At 39.5% G+C, this 13,602-nt stretch overlaps 1 protein-coding gene across 2 annotated transcripts in view; it reads left to right on the top strand.

Moving 5' to 3' along the window:
- The window catches only part of ERCC6 (ERCC excision repair 6, chromatin remodeling factor), a 77,802-nt gene that overhangs the window by 40,138 nt on the left and 24,062 nt on the right, over window positions 1-13,602 (top strand). For both annotated transcript variants that reach the window (XM_007080027.3, XM_042960102.1), the window contains exon 8: window positions 5,038-5,173. In XM_007080027.3, coding sequence (XP_007080089.2) covers window positions 5,038-5,173 — 136 coding nt within the window. The remainder of the gene's footprint in view (window positions 1-5,037; window positions 5,174-13,602) is intronic.

Raw genomic sequence — 13,602 nt, 5'->3', positions numbered from 1 at the left:
TCCAAGCTGCCCCCGATGGTTTCTAAGACTGTCCTTCTCTCCTTAAATGATATCTGGGGTTTTCTTATTTCCCATCTCTTATCTTTCCTTTCCTTTCTATTATCATGAAACTTGTGTAGAGTCTGATATGCTGGGCCTAGGAAAACTCAGGTCATCCCTGCAGTGTAGTTTTGATCTAAAAATTAAAACTTGCTCTCTGGAGTGGTGGCAGTCCGACGAGGAGGGAAATCAGGGTTAACAGTGAGCAGCAGCTGTAATCACTTAACCATCAATGCCCATATCCTCTGTTTCATAATGAAATAGTGTGGCATGCTGGACTGTAGCCCAGATTGTCTTTATTAAAATAGCATTGGTAGAAGTGGCTTCCCAGGATGCAGTTGTGTATCACCCACACCACCGGGCCCTTTATGAATAGAGGTGTACTGGGGAGCTCGGTCCCCTCCACTTCCATGTGCCAGACCAAATTGTATCACATTTTCCTGACAAGTTTATAACATGTCCACCTCTGTAACTAGATGAACTTGGAGTTCTTCTTTGTGCTTATGTCCTAAAGAAAAATAGACAAATGGTCACATGAAGTTCTGCATGAGCTGACATTGCTTCCTTGGCTATTTACATTTTCTCTGAACCCCTGCAAGCTGTAGACTTGGGGCCCTGACCTGAGATGGTCTTCGTGTTGCAATTTTATGGTCCATGATCATTATAACAGTGTAAATCTCTGGGATGCCAAGAAGAAGCTTGATGGTAAAGAAGTTCTTTTGGTTTTGTTTTTTAATGTATTTTGCATGTGTGTTTGGTTTTAAAAGAGGGAGTAGCTTATTACATGCAGCTGTAAAAATCTATCCCAGATCATCATGTATACGTACTACCTTCTCTTCCCGGGGCTGTTCCTGTTATAATGATAGGCCCCCTGAATTTCATGATGGAGAGAAAATAACTTACTTACCTTTCAAACTTCAGTTAATAGAGTCTTGGATATCATTTAGTAATTTTCTGGTTACCAATAAGTGGTCTGAAAAAATTAATGAACTTCCAAAGGTAAATATTTTACTTTGTAATTCCTGGTAAGTTCTAACCAATGTATAGCAGATTTCCATCCTGCAGGTTGAAGTATTTGACTGTTGGAGCTATTGCCTTGTCCTAAACTCATTAGATAATCAATGATAATCAAAGATGAAAGAAATTTTAGCCAGTTTGGTAATTGATGCTAATCATTCTAGTACATTTAGCCTTTTCTTATGCTCATCTCACTGGTATTGAGGATTGGAAAAGGGTGATTCAGTTGATGTGACTGTTAATGGATTTGATTGACCCTTCTGTGGTTCAGGAACAATCTAGGTCTGTTCCTAGATTTCCACTCAGTGTGAAAATCTTCATAGTCTTCTAATAGAGGGAAAATGGCAGAAATTAAAGGGTATAGTAATGCCAGATAGATGATTAGCTAGAATAAAATATTGGCCTTAAATGACAAAGTGTGAGTCATCAATGTAGCCGTTTGCAGAAAGCATGTGATAAAAAGAAAAAATGCTGTATAACTGAATACAGTGTGTATGTATATTCATGCTTACTTGAAAGTGAGTTTGTGAATATTTTAAAGAGGTTTTGGTTGGTTGTTTCCTAATCCCTGCTAAGTGCATATTGATGATAACTCTTGTTCCCCTTGGAGGATGTAAAGAAGCTGGTGCATTTAATCCTTTTAGAAAGGAATGTAGCCATGGAAGAGGCCAGAGCAAAGTCATGCCCTCCCCAGGGAGCTTGAGGTCCTGCATGGGACCTGCCCTTAGTGAGGAGCAGATTCTCGCTTGGGAATTCAGTGAGAAGTGTCAGTCTGTTGTAGCCTCTGACTTCTTGAGACCTTAATATGGAGCAGAGGGGCAGAGACAGTGACTGTAGCTGAAGGGTGAGAGGATTTAGAAGTGGGTGGAGGCATTTTGTCACATTGGAATATAAGGGTAAGCCTCATTTCGGTTATGGCTTGTTTTCTATTAGGTATTTTTGAGTTGTGCAGAAGATTATTTTTAATACATCAAGCACTGTGTGATTTATTCTGAGTAACCTACAAAAAATTTTTTTAAGGTCAGGAATTATTTACTGAGCTGTAGCAAGAAAATAAAAATTACATGATTCCCTAACTCAGAAATCATCTCTTTTAACATTTCAGTATATTTTCTAACAACATTTAAGAAAATGTTTTCATTTTAAAAGGCCAATATACATTATCTCCTGTGGTCTGGGCATTGAGATCATTTGAAGAAGAGGCCATTCCTACCCTCAAGGAGCTTAGGAAAGATCTAATACACATTTACAATAAGAGTGATATGTGTCACGGTAGGGTTAGTATGGGGTCCTGTCTAGTGTGGATATACCACAGAAGGATCCTTAACCTATCTGGAGGGAAAGAGGAAGACCCTGGAGAAGCTCAAGAGCTAAAGCACAAATAGATGGCAGTTAAGAGGGTAAGAGGGGACAAGGGGAAGGTTGAGAGATCAGAGGAGTATGTACTTCGTAGAAACTGAAGACAGCACTGGCAGGTGGAGTGCTGAACCACAGAGGCAGATGTTGGGATGGGGGCAGTGAGAGAGTCGAGGCTGAAGAGGTGAGCAGAGGTCAGATCCTTGTGGTCTCATAGGCCAGTTCAAGGTGTGTAGATTATTCAAGCGCAGTGGGCAAACATTAAAGGCTTTCAAGCAAAGGGATGAGACATTCAGATTTTGCCTTTCTGAAATGACTGTGCTAAAAAGTGTAGTAACCTAGGTAAGAGGTGATAGTGGCCAGAACTGGAGCATTAACAGTGTAGATGGAGAGAAGGGTGCCTTTCAGAGGGATTTAGGAGGTAGACATGGCATGAAGTCAGCATAGGTTGGGTATGGTAGAGAACAAGAGGGACAGATCAGTGAGGAAGCATGCATTTCTAATTCGAATACCTGGACAGTGGGTGACAGTTCCTTTCCATTGGGTTTGCAAACATGGGAGGAGGGCGAGGTAGAGAAGAATGATGTGTGGTGCTGTAGGGACATCTAAGTCAGCCAGCAATTAGACATTCAAGAGTATGGTACTTTGCAGTTCAGGAAAGAGATCTGGGGTGGGGACCTAGATTTGAGGGCATCAGTGTAAAGGGAGAGATTACAACTATGGGGATTAATGAGGTAGCTTGGGGAAAGCATATGCAGTGTGCATCTAGCATCAGATATTCAGCATCCTTTTGGGGCAGAAAAAGGTGGGGGAGGGGGAGAGTGGCAGTGACTCTGCCCCAGAATGAGTGAGAGGTAAGGACAGGCAAAGGGATTGGTCAGACAAAAAAGGGATACTTTTTCCACTGTAACAGGGGGAAAGGGCAGGATGGTACACATGCAGTGAGTTACCTGCGGTGTGCAATGTATCAGGTTATTTTTACTGCCAGTAAGGGAAACCTTATGTTGAGTCCGATGTTCACAATACGTGTAGTATACCTAAGAACCTATGGAGGAGGTGGGCAGTAGACACAGTATGATCAGCAGCTCAGTGATGTGATCAGGGACCCAGGGACTTCAGTTTTCTCCTATGGCCAGTTCTTATTAGTCATCAGGTCTCCTTGCACTGTAACCCAACTGGCCATCAGCCATTGGTAGGAGCACCCAAAAGAGCAAACTCTGCCCCAGCCTAGAATGGAAGTCCATCCTTACCCTGAGTGAACCAGACTTGCCAGGCCCTGAGTGGAAGAGTGAGCATCGCCAGGGGGTGCTGTGTGCTGACTGCTGTGCGTGAACCAGGGTTCCTGCTTTTCCCCTCTCGCCTCAGCCAGGCAGTCATCAGTCCCATCAAGTACATGTGTGGGAAGGAAGAGAGGATACCTAACAAAATGGTGGTTCTGTTAGGAAGGAGAGAGGAGAGATGGATGTTGAGATAGTGGCCACCAGGACCAATCTACCAGCTCTCCGTGTGTAAGTGAGATGGGATGATTCCATAATTTGTTTTTTTAAAAGACTTCTTATGAATATTATCCCAGCTTTTTAAATATTCTTCAAAAATGATTTTAATGGTTATATAATATTCAATCTTATTTAACAAGCTTGTAATATTTGCTATCTGGCCCTGTTGTGAGCATTTTACAGGTGTTAACTGATTTAATCTTTATATAACCCTATATGATCAGTACTATTATTATTCCCATTTTAAGATGTGAAAGCTGAGGTTGAAAGAGGTTAAGTTGATGTGCCCAGGATCTTGCACTTTATGTGTGCAAGAGCACACATGTGTGCAGAGCTGGAGTCCAGACCCACTGGCTTGTGCTGAATTAAAGAAATGGGATGGTTTGTTCAGTCATTGTCTTTATGGACGTTTCGGTAGCACTCACTTTTTCCACAATGTAAATATGCTACGGTGCGTATCCTGGTACATAAATGTTTCTTCAGGATTGCTGGGTCAGTGGGTGACTGTCATTAAGCCTCTTGCCACGTAGTGCTCTGTTGCTCTCTGTGAGAACAGTACAGCTGTGCTCGTGGCATGGGCTTTCCAGTGGAAGCGGTCACTGTGGTGCCCTCCAGAGGAGCGAGCAGCACCACGCAGTGAAGGCAGGCTGTGGTGGGTAAAGACTGGCTCTAGGCCTTGCCGCGTCTGCTGGTAACCATGTTGCCTCAGGCGTGCCGGCCTCCAGAGCCCCGGAACACTGCAGCATTCCTGTCCTGCTTACTTTCTAGGGCTGTGCAGTTGATTGAAATTGTGTGAGTGAAAACTCTTCATAGGCTGTAAAGCTTCAAACAGAAGATTCTCTTTGGTTTGAAGAAACCTGTAATATTTTCCCTAATCTGGAGAAGAGGAAAGGAAAGTATTTTTGTTATGTAATTTTTGTTCAGTTTCCATTTACTTTACTCTAGATTTCACTTACTGGGTTTTAACCTCAATAGCTTTTTCTTTAAAGAAAAAATAAATTTCCATAGCTAGGCTCTTCTTTTTTAAACTGTTAGCCTTCTATTTGTTTCCTTTTTTGTTTTTTAGCGCTTAATCACCCATATGCTGTCATTCATGGTTGTGTTTTCTTCTTGGATGTTTTGGGTGCAGGTTCAAGGGGTTGGGTCCGACTATAATTGTCTGTCCAACGACAGTGATGCATCAGTGGGTGAAGGAATTTCACACGTGGTGGCCTCCGTTCAGAGTGGCAATTCTGCATGAAACTGGCTCCTACACTCACAAAAAGGTAACACTATAATACTTCAGTAAATTATAGTTTGCTTGGTTTTAAAGTCTTCCATTTTACATATTTGTTTTCCCTCTGATGCCTATATTTCTCACATGTATGTTCCTATTTCTTTTCTGCATTAATCTTATTGTCACTGATTTAATTTAGATCTCTGTATTTTCAAAACAATTAGGAATGTAGGCTTTATCATTCTAACAGTTCATAGTGGTGTTGAGACATGTTTGTTGTCCAGCAAAATACAACTGGTCACAGGGCACACCACAAGCCTACTAGCATGAGTGGGACCATACATCGGGGCTTACATAACAGTCAGCCGGCTGGATTTGGGGCATTAGTGGCCTTACACAGTTTAAGGAAAGTGTAATAGAACACCTCATTGGTAAATGCATTTAACGTGGTTTTAAATATACTCTTAGTGACGAAAGAACAATCTTCCTTTTTGCGAATTTCCTAATTTGTATTGTTGCTTTTTAGTTAAATTGCTTTTTTGGTCTCTGAATTCTTGGTCATCATGTAAGCATAACCACTGTATTTTGAAAGTTGAATTTCTTCACTTATTTGTAGTTTTAGTCACATTAAAAAGGAAGTTTACCTGTGCTCCAATGGGTAGCATAGAGAGGTTGTATTATACTTCTAAATTCTCATCTCTGACCATCCAGACTCTGCCTAAATGAATAATTACCCTTCTTTGCTGTGGGTTTGCAGGTTACACTATTGACGGGAAGTGGCAGTTTGTTATGAGTTCTTTCTTTCCCAAGTCTTTGGGGCTCTTGAGTGAGCTCTTGTGTTCCCCCCACAAGAGCAGCGTACCTGAAAGAGCTGCTGAGTGTTTGCTTCACTGAGGTGGATGCATGTGAGCCACTAAACTCCACTTTCCGTGGGTTCACCCAGTACCCCTTTCCTCCCAGAGTCCCATTTTGTTCATGATCGTGAGTAAGTGGAACTTTTGATAAAAGTAAGTAAGGACTGTTTATAATTTGGTAGCTCAAGGTTGATGAGATGGAATCTTGCTTATAGTAGCTGCTGTTAAAATCAGTCGACTTTGCCCTGAATTTTAAGTGATGGTAACAAACTGAATTAAAATAATTAATGAAGTAGGGTTAATGCTGTGATCAAAACAAAAAAAAAAAATCCAGTGATTTTTAACAGCATGAAAATAACAGTTTAGATTTTTTTTTTCCAGTCAAACTAAATTGTAACTATCTTTTCGTCAGCCCTGTAAAACATTTTTGATGCCTTTTTTCACTTGTTTGTCTATTGATGTTTCTTAATGTTTTATGTTGCAAACTCTTGCAGCAGGATTCATTAGTTGATGCTTCTCTTTAAGAGGTACACTTTTCATATGTTCCTCTTTAACCTTTTCTTTTCTTTTGGGATACTGAAGGGCATTTATTCACTTTCACCGTATATCGTGGCTTACCTGCATTTCCTCTTTTATTTTAAACTGAAGAACTGTCTTCATGTAAGTGTAAGGTCTCTGTTGGTGCGACTTGCTTCCTTGTTTGGAGGGCAGAACTTTAAAGAATAGATATTTCACTTTTGTTTACAGTGGTTTCATCTTCTGAGGTCGTTTTGCACACACAGACACCTGCATACATATGAATGTTCATAATTTTTTCAGTGCTTTACCATTTACCAAGGACCTTAACCTGAAGTTTCTTATTTAACTTTTGAGGAAAAGCTGTAGACTTGTGTTTTTCCTCTGACCCTTAATTAACTCTACCATTTCTTTTCCATTATGAAGTATTCCAGATCTCTAAAGATGTAAGTTGTTATGCAAAAGATAAAATCTTTTTTTGCATCTTACAGACTAGTCTTGACTTAGAAACACAATCAGTTTATTACTCATTATTGTTAGTATCAGTTTGTTATTTGTGATGAGGACACATTGAAAATACTTTAAATCCTTTGCACAGACCTTGTTACTAACACTTCCTGAGATCAGAACTCCAGCTGTTGGATTCAAACACCAAAGTGACATTTGATACCTTTGCCCCTTCCTTTTATATTTATGTGTGAAGATCTTTGTCACCACCCCATGCATTCCTGTTGGCTTACAGATAATGTGTTACATTGCAGTACAGTTTATGTTTTTTAATCGTATTTCAAATATTCTGTCATTGCTAGTCTGGCGTCTAACCCAGCATGTAATGCCTAACTTACTTTCTGTCCTTATCAGCTGAGATTCTTTTTCTCCATGGTGGGGCTTTCTGTGTCCAGTAGCTGTCCTATCTAAATGTGATAATGGTGCTCTGGCATAGGGACATTCAGTGATAGAGAAAATACAGAAGAGAAATTCTCTTTAGAAAACTTAAAAGTAATAACTCAAGAATTGTTCTACTTATTCAAGTAGATTGTCTTGATTTTCCTAATGATTTGTTGTAGCTGATATGGCGTAAAAATTTAAAAACTAGAAAAAAATTTCATTTAGAGAACAGACATCAAATGATCAAACCATTTCTGAATGGAACGCATCTATCATTCTTCTTCCTTACATTGCCTTGTAGCTTCCCACCTCTCTCACCATGTGACCCTATATTGTCTTTGTTAATATTGTATTTGATTGACAGCATAATTTAGAATTATCAAGTGCAAACCCAGGAGCCATGCAAAAATATATGTGGCTAATATTTCAGCCAAACAATCAAATCAGATAAAGACATTTTCAGTCTTCTGAATCATCTTTAATGGTCAATTGAAATCTCATCTAATAGGAATCTAAGATTTTCCATTTCTCATTATGTTTCATGATCCCTTTTTTCTAACATAGAGAAACTTGATATGAGTCAATTAGCATACATTTGTTGAATAACTATAAACATGATATTGTACGTATTTGATGCTGTTAGGGCTCTAAAAAATGGATGTGATGTTTTTAACTGACCTTGAAAAGCTAACCATTTTCTTGGGGAAAGAAAATATATGAAAAGATAATAAAAGAAGGCAGTTTTGTGATACTTCTCACATAATTCACAGTGGGTGGTGGCGTCTTTAGCACTGTTATGAAGTTTAATTATTAAGGACCCTTTTTTCAATTTGTTGGAAGATACATAATGAGAAATTTCATGCTTATATTCTGAAACAGTTGTCACTTTGTCTCTCCTACCTTTTCCTGCTATGCAGGATATAGTAATTATGTGGAATATTTTCGATAATTCAAAGAGTTTAATCTCACTGTGACAAATTTGTGGCACTTAGAGGCAGAAGAGTGGGAAATGCAACAATAACTTAAAGGCTCCAAAGCATAAATTTTGTCATTACCAGACTAGGGTTCCAATCTTGGATTTGCCGTTTGATAGCTTTGTGACCTTGGGCAAGTCATTTAACTTCTCTGAGCCTAGTTTGATGTCCTGAAAAATGAGTATTTTTTGGTAATTTTGTGAAGAGTTATTGGGGTAACAGATGTACACAAAAGCTTAGTGTTGTCCTTGGCATGTAACTCAGTTACAATTCTTACTGTTAGAAACAAAGAATGTTGTAGACTCCTTCTTCTCAGTAGTCAAGAAAAGATGCTCTGATGTTTCTGACTGATTGAGTATAAATACATTCTAGATAGAAGGTTCACACTTGCTTTATCAAACACGTTCGTGGGCATTCACTTCTAGACCTTTTTTTCTCACATCCAGGTACGTTTGGCCCCAAATGGAAACAATGAAATAGCATGTTGAAATTCTTTTTGCAAAATGCAAGGTACGATTAAAGAACAAACCACAGGAAAACGTGGCTGTTTGATGAAACTGCCATCACGTGTTTTTAAAAAGGCCTGTTTTCTGGAATGTTAGGAGTCAAAAGACTTGGCTTTTTAACGAGCTGGAAGGGAGTCAAGTAAAGATATAACAGATAAAAGTAGAAAAGGACCACATGGTCCCTCAAACATCCTAAATATTTCAGACCCATTCCAAGTACACAAATTATAACACAAAGTGATGTAATTCCTATTAACTTTGGAGACAGTGTATACACCTGATACAAGAAATGATAGATGCTATGCTTGTTCTGTGAAGTATATTGTAAAATTATGTTGCTGGAGCCCTTTTTTCTTCATTGTCAGCACAAATCCTTGTTTATTAAAGATTTAGCTTGAAGGAAATTTTAATTAATTACAGGTGCAGTAAATCCTGCCCGGGAAGCTGCCGTGCTGTGTTTATCGTGAATGGCCTTCATGTGCCTGTGCTCCACTCCGCTCTCCCCGCTGCCTGACAGTGTGATTTATGGCTGTTGTTTTCTACCAGTCCACTGTTTGCCCTCTAGGAGGGATTGGTCTCCTGAGCCTCCATAATAACAGCAGCACTTCCACAGACATCTTTTAATGACAACAGCACTGCATTCAGTAAGTCAGGCTAATTGCAGATGTACCCTATTAATTGCAAAAACTAGGAGAGGTTACATATTTTACAAGCTTTTAATTTGAAACCGCCCGAGATGATTTGTCTTAAGTGTTTGGATAGAGACGTCCATAATATTCAACAATTCACCATTATTGAAACTCCAGTCTAGGCAGTTATAGAATTCTGAGATTGAATCAGGTGAAAACAAATAATCTTAGATGGTGTTTTTACCCAGTGGCTGTTAAGTGGAGGTTATATTTTCAATAGGGATATTTTTTTAAAAAGATTCTTACTCTTTTTATAAAAGTGTCCTTTTGATTCTTAATCACTGTCATATATCTTCTGAATATGGTAGAAATTCTGTATTTCTATAGCTTAACATTACAGAATTTTCCAAATAAACTTTGATCCTTATACCTGCAAAAGAAGCTGAACATGGTTCCACTGGTGTGTATTTGAGGGGCTTGGCATCTCATTTGTTTAACTCTGTTGAAGTGATGTCCAGAATCCAGTTTGGAGCAGTATTCCTGGGGGGTTAATGGAATGACCATCCTGAATCTAACAGTTAGGAGTTTCAGGGTCATGCGCAAGTAGGCCTACATTTGCAGGGTTTGGCTACAATGCAGTGGATGTTTTATAAACATGAGTGGTAATTTGACTTGTGCTGTTTTTGAAGCCCCAAACATTTGTACTTGTTTTCACTCGCCTCTTCTATGTATACACAGAGCTCCAGGTCTAGAGGAGAAATTAAGCACTCACGTTCTGTATTTCAGTTTGCTATCTTCTTGGGTCCTACCTGCTTCATGACTTTGAGCAGCCACTGCTCTCCTGGAGGGGAAAATGGGGGTAGAGTTGTAGTAGCTGCCTGTCCACAGTCTCAGGGGAAAATTTAGATGCAGAGGAATTATTAACATCTACTCTGGCTTCAAAAAATCGCAGGACTGACGGGATGAGGTGTTTGAGGTAGAGTAGTGCTTCTTTGGACAGCCTGCTTTTCTTCATGGGCGCTACTGGTAGCTGTGGTGGGGCCAGTGGCATTGGAATAGCAGTGTCGCAAGGGCAAAATGGAGGGAGGTGAGTCCCAGGAGAACCTATATGTGTGTTTGTAAAGCTGTGAGCCCTGAGGTTTTTACTGTACATTCATCATAAGGTACAAAGTTGGGAAATGGTTAATCAGGTGTGGTCTTCAGTGTAGTACTGTGCAGGCATTGAAAATTGGGAATAGGGGGATGGCAGAGTAGTAGTCATAATAATAGTAATGATAATAATGATAATGATAATACAGATCTCCCCGTTGAACCTTTAACATACCAGATATCCTAATTATCCTCTAAGGCAGTTTTATTAACTTGGAAGTTTTGAGTGTGTTATGACATGAGGAGGTCATTTCTCCCACTTTATATTTCTCTTTCAAAATTCTTTGGCTCCTATTGTACCCTTTTATACTCTATTGAATTGAAAAATATTCCAATCCTAGTTTATTAACGTAATATTAAAGTCATTTTTGAAGATGTTGAGTTTTACAAAATTGGTATGATTGTGATTACATGAATTATTACATCAGGTTTCCTAATATTTTGCTCTTGTATTCCTGCGATGAGCCTTATTAGGTTAATATACTACTAGATTTTATTTATAAAGTAATGGATCTCTAGTAGGGAGTGCACACATGTGTGTGTTGTGTCTATTAGTTTTGAAAACAAGGTTTTACTAGTCTTACAGTAATGAATTGAAATGTGTCCTGTCTTTTCCTGCTTTTTGGAACAGTTTAAACAACAGGATGGATTCTTACTTTACTCATGAAACCCTTTGGGTCTGGTTGACTTTTGGTGAGAAGAGCATACCATCTTTTTCAGGTTTTTCAGTAATTGGTCTGATCGGTTTGTCTCATTTTTCTTGGGTCCATTTTGGTACTTTATTTTTTTTATAGTCATCTTCTGTCAAAGTGTTCAGGGTTTTGGCATTAGCTCACCAGTGGTGTTGGTGAGAATACATATTTGTGTATTGTCTACATCTGGGTTGTGTTCCTTTGACATTTCTCATGCTGTGCATCTGAGTCTGCTTTCTGGGCTGAGTTTACAGAGGTTTGTCTGGTCTTTTCAGTGAGCTGTTTCGATTTTTACTTTTTTAGTTCTACCAGGGTTTTTTGTTTTTTGTTTTTTTTTAATGTCCACTAATTGTTGTTTTTATCGTGTTCTCTCATTTTCCTTTTTTAGCAGATTGCATTGACCGCTTAGTTTGATTTCTGCCTCAGTGGCATGTAAAGAACGAGTATTCTCTGTGTGGTCGAAAGCTCTGCCGATAGCTATTACAAGGAGCTCATGGAGAGTGCACATCAGAACATTTGTATCTTAATTTTTGACCTTTTGTTTTCTTTAATCTTACTTTCTCTCTTCTGACCTGTCAAAAACTCTGGGAGGCTGTGGTCGGTTGCCCTGCAGGCTGTGGATGTACTGTTTCGTCAGTGCAGCTCTGAGTGCTTGTGCTCGTGGGTTGTTGTAGGGCTTTTTGGTAGACAGGTGCCTGGCCATGCCTGGCTCCTCTTCCTTGGCGTGTTGTCTCCTTTAAAATATCAAATGCCTCTCTTTTTGTCTGGTCAGTTCCTTTTGTCTGATACTTGTATTTCTAGATCTGCCCTGTTTCTGTTTGCATTTCTTGGGTAATTCCCATATTTCCAACTTTCAGTGCCAGTCTAGTTTGGGTCTAAGGGTTTGGCAGTGTGTACCCACCCATTGGAAAGTCTCGCTGCTAGTGACCTGCTATCATTGTGGAGACCCCTAGTACATTTAGTCTGAAACCAGCTATTGTATTTTTTGTGTTCTATTTTCCTGACTTTTTTCCCCTATATTCTCTTACTTTTCCCCCTTGATAATTCTGCAGTCTGTTTCTTTTCTTGTATTTGTACACAGTTGAAGTAGCAACTGTGGATCAGTAGGTGGGCTTGTTTTTTACAAATGTAAATCCAACCTATTTTTCTTTCACAATTAAGAACCACACAGTGTGTGTCACCTGTGCCCCTTTCTGTCCTTAGGGTGGCATTTTTAGTACACTTTTATTTTCTCCGGTACACACTCTAGGTTTTGTTAAACCAAACAGGAATTACAGTGACGCTTAAAAATATATCCCTTTTTGTGTTTTAGATTTATTCTGAACAGTTTCATTAGCATTTAAAACAATGCTTTCATATTCACCTACTGTTTTAATATAGGTTTCCCCACTACCCAAAAGTAGAGCGTTCCCATAAAACCTTTCATACACTGAAGTGGCATGAAGTGAAGAAGCCCTTGCCATTAATTTATATGGAAAAACTCTTGAGCATCCCCAGACCGCAAAAATAACCTCTCTAAGGCTTTTCTGATACTTTACGACACATCTTGCTAACGTGCACGAAACAAGTCACCAAACGCATATGGACCCGCTTCCGAGCACGGCAGCTTACTGCCAAGATGCTGAGTGTAGTTCCTGGAGAAGGAGCCTGGTGGCGCCACTCTAGTTGCTGGGGTGCATAATGCTTCTAGAATGGCTCCCTGCTAAACAAACACTGAACACTAATTTTGCTTTTCACCTGTTTTCATAAAAGCGAAATCCTCTTTGGATTTCTTTTGGTTGGCAAAAACAGATACTAATATAGGTCTTTCCTAAAAGTGAAGTGGCTAGTTTGAAGCAGAGGATACCTGTTATTTATATTGAGAACTGGTATATATATATTACATGTAATTTTCCCTTAAATTTTTTTTTCTTTTACAGTTAAGTATGAGGCAGCATTGCCTAATATTTAGTTAATACTAGCTTTGGAGTTGGCTGCCTTTATACTTTCAAATCGTGACTCCTTCACTTACCAGCTGTGTGACCTGGTCTGTTACTGGTTTCCTCATCTGTAAAACAGGGGTTTAGTAATAGGACCTCTGTCCTTTTTCATAGAGTTGCTGCAAGTGCTCTGTGTGTGATGAGCATTTCGGTTCAGGGAGCTCTGCTGGCGCCGTTCTGCAGAGTGCTGTGTGTTCTAGGCTCTGCTGTCGCCACTCTGCAGAGTGCTGTGTGTTTCTTCTGCCCTTGGAAAGGTACCATGTTCTTTGGTGCAGTCACCTCTCACTGGCT

Source organism: Panthera tigris, chromosome D2 (assembly GCF_018350195.1).
Source record: "Panthera tigris isolate Pti1 chromosome D2, P.tigris_Pti1_mat1.1, whole genome shotgun sequence".
NCBI lineage: Eukaryota > Metazoa > Chordata > Mammalia > Carnivora > Felidae > Panthera > Panthera tigris.
Note: the sequence above shows the minus strand (reverse complement) of the source record. Positions and strands in the feature narration are given on the sequence as shown.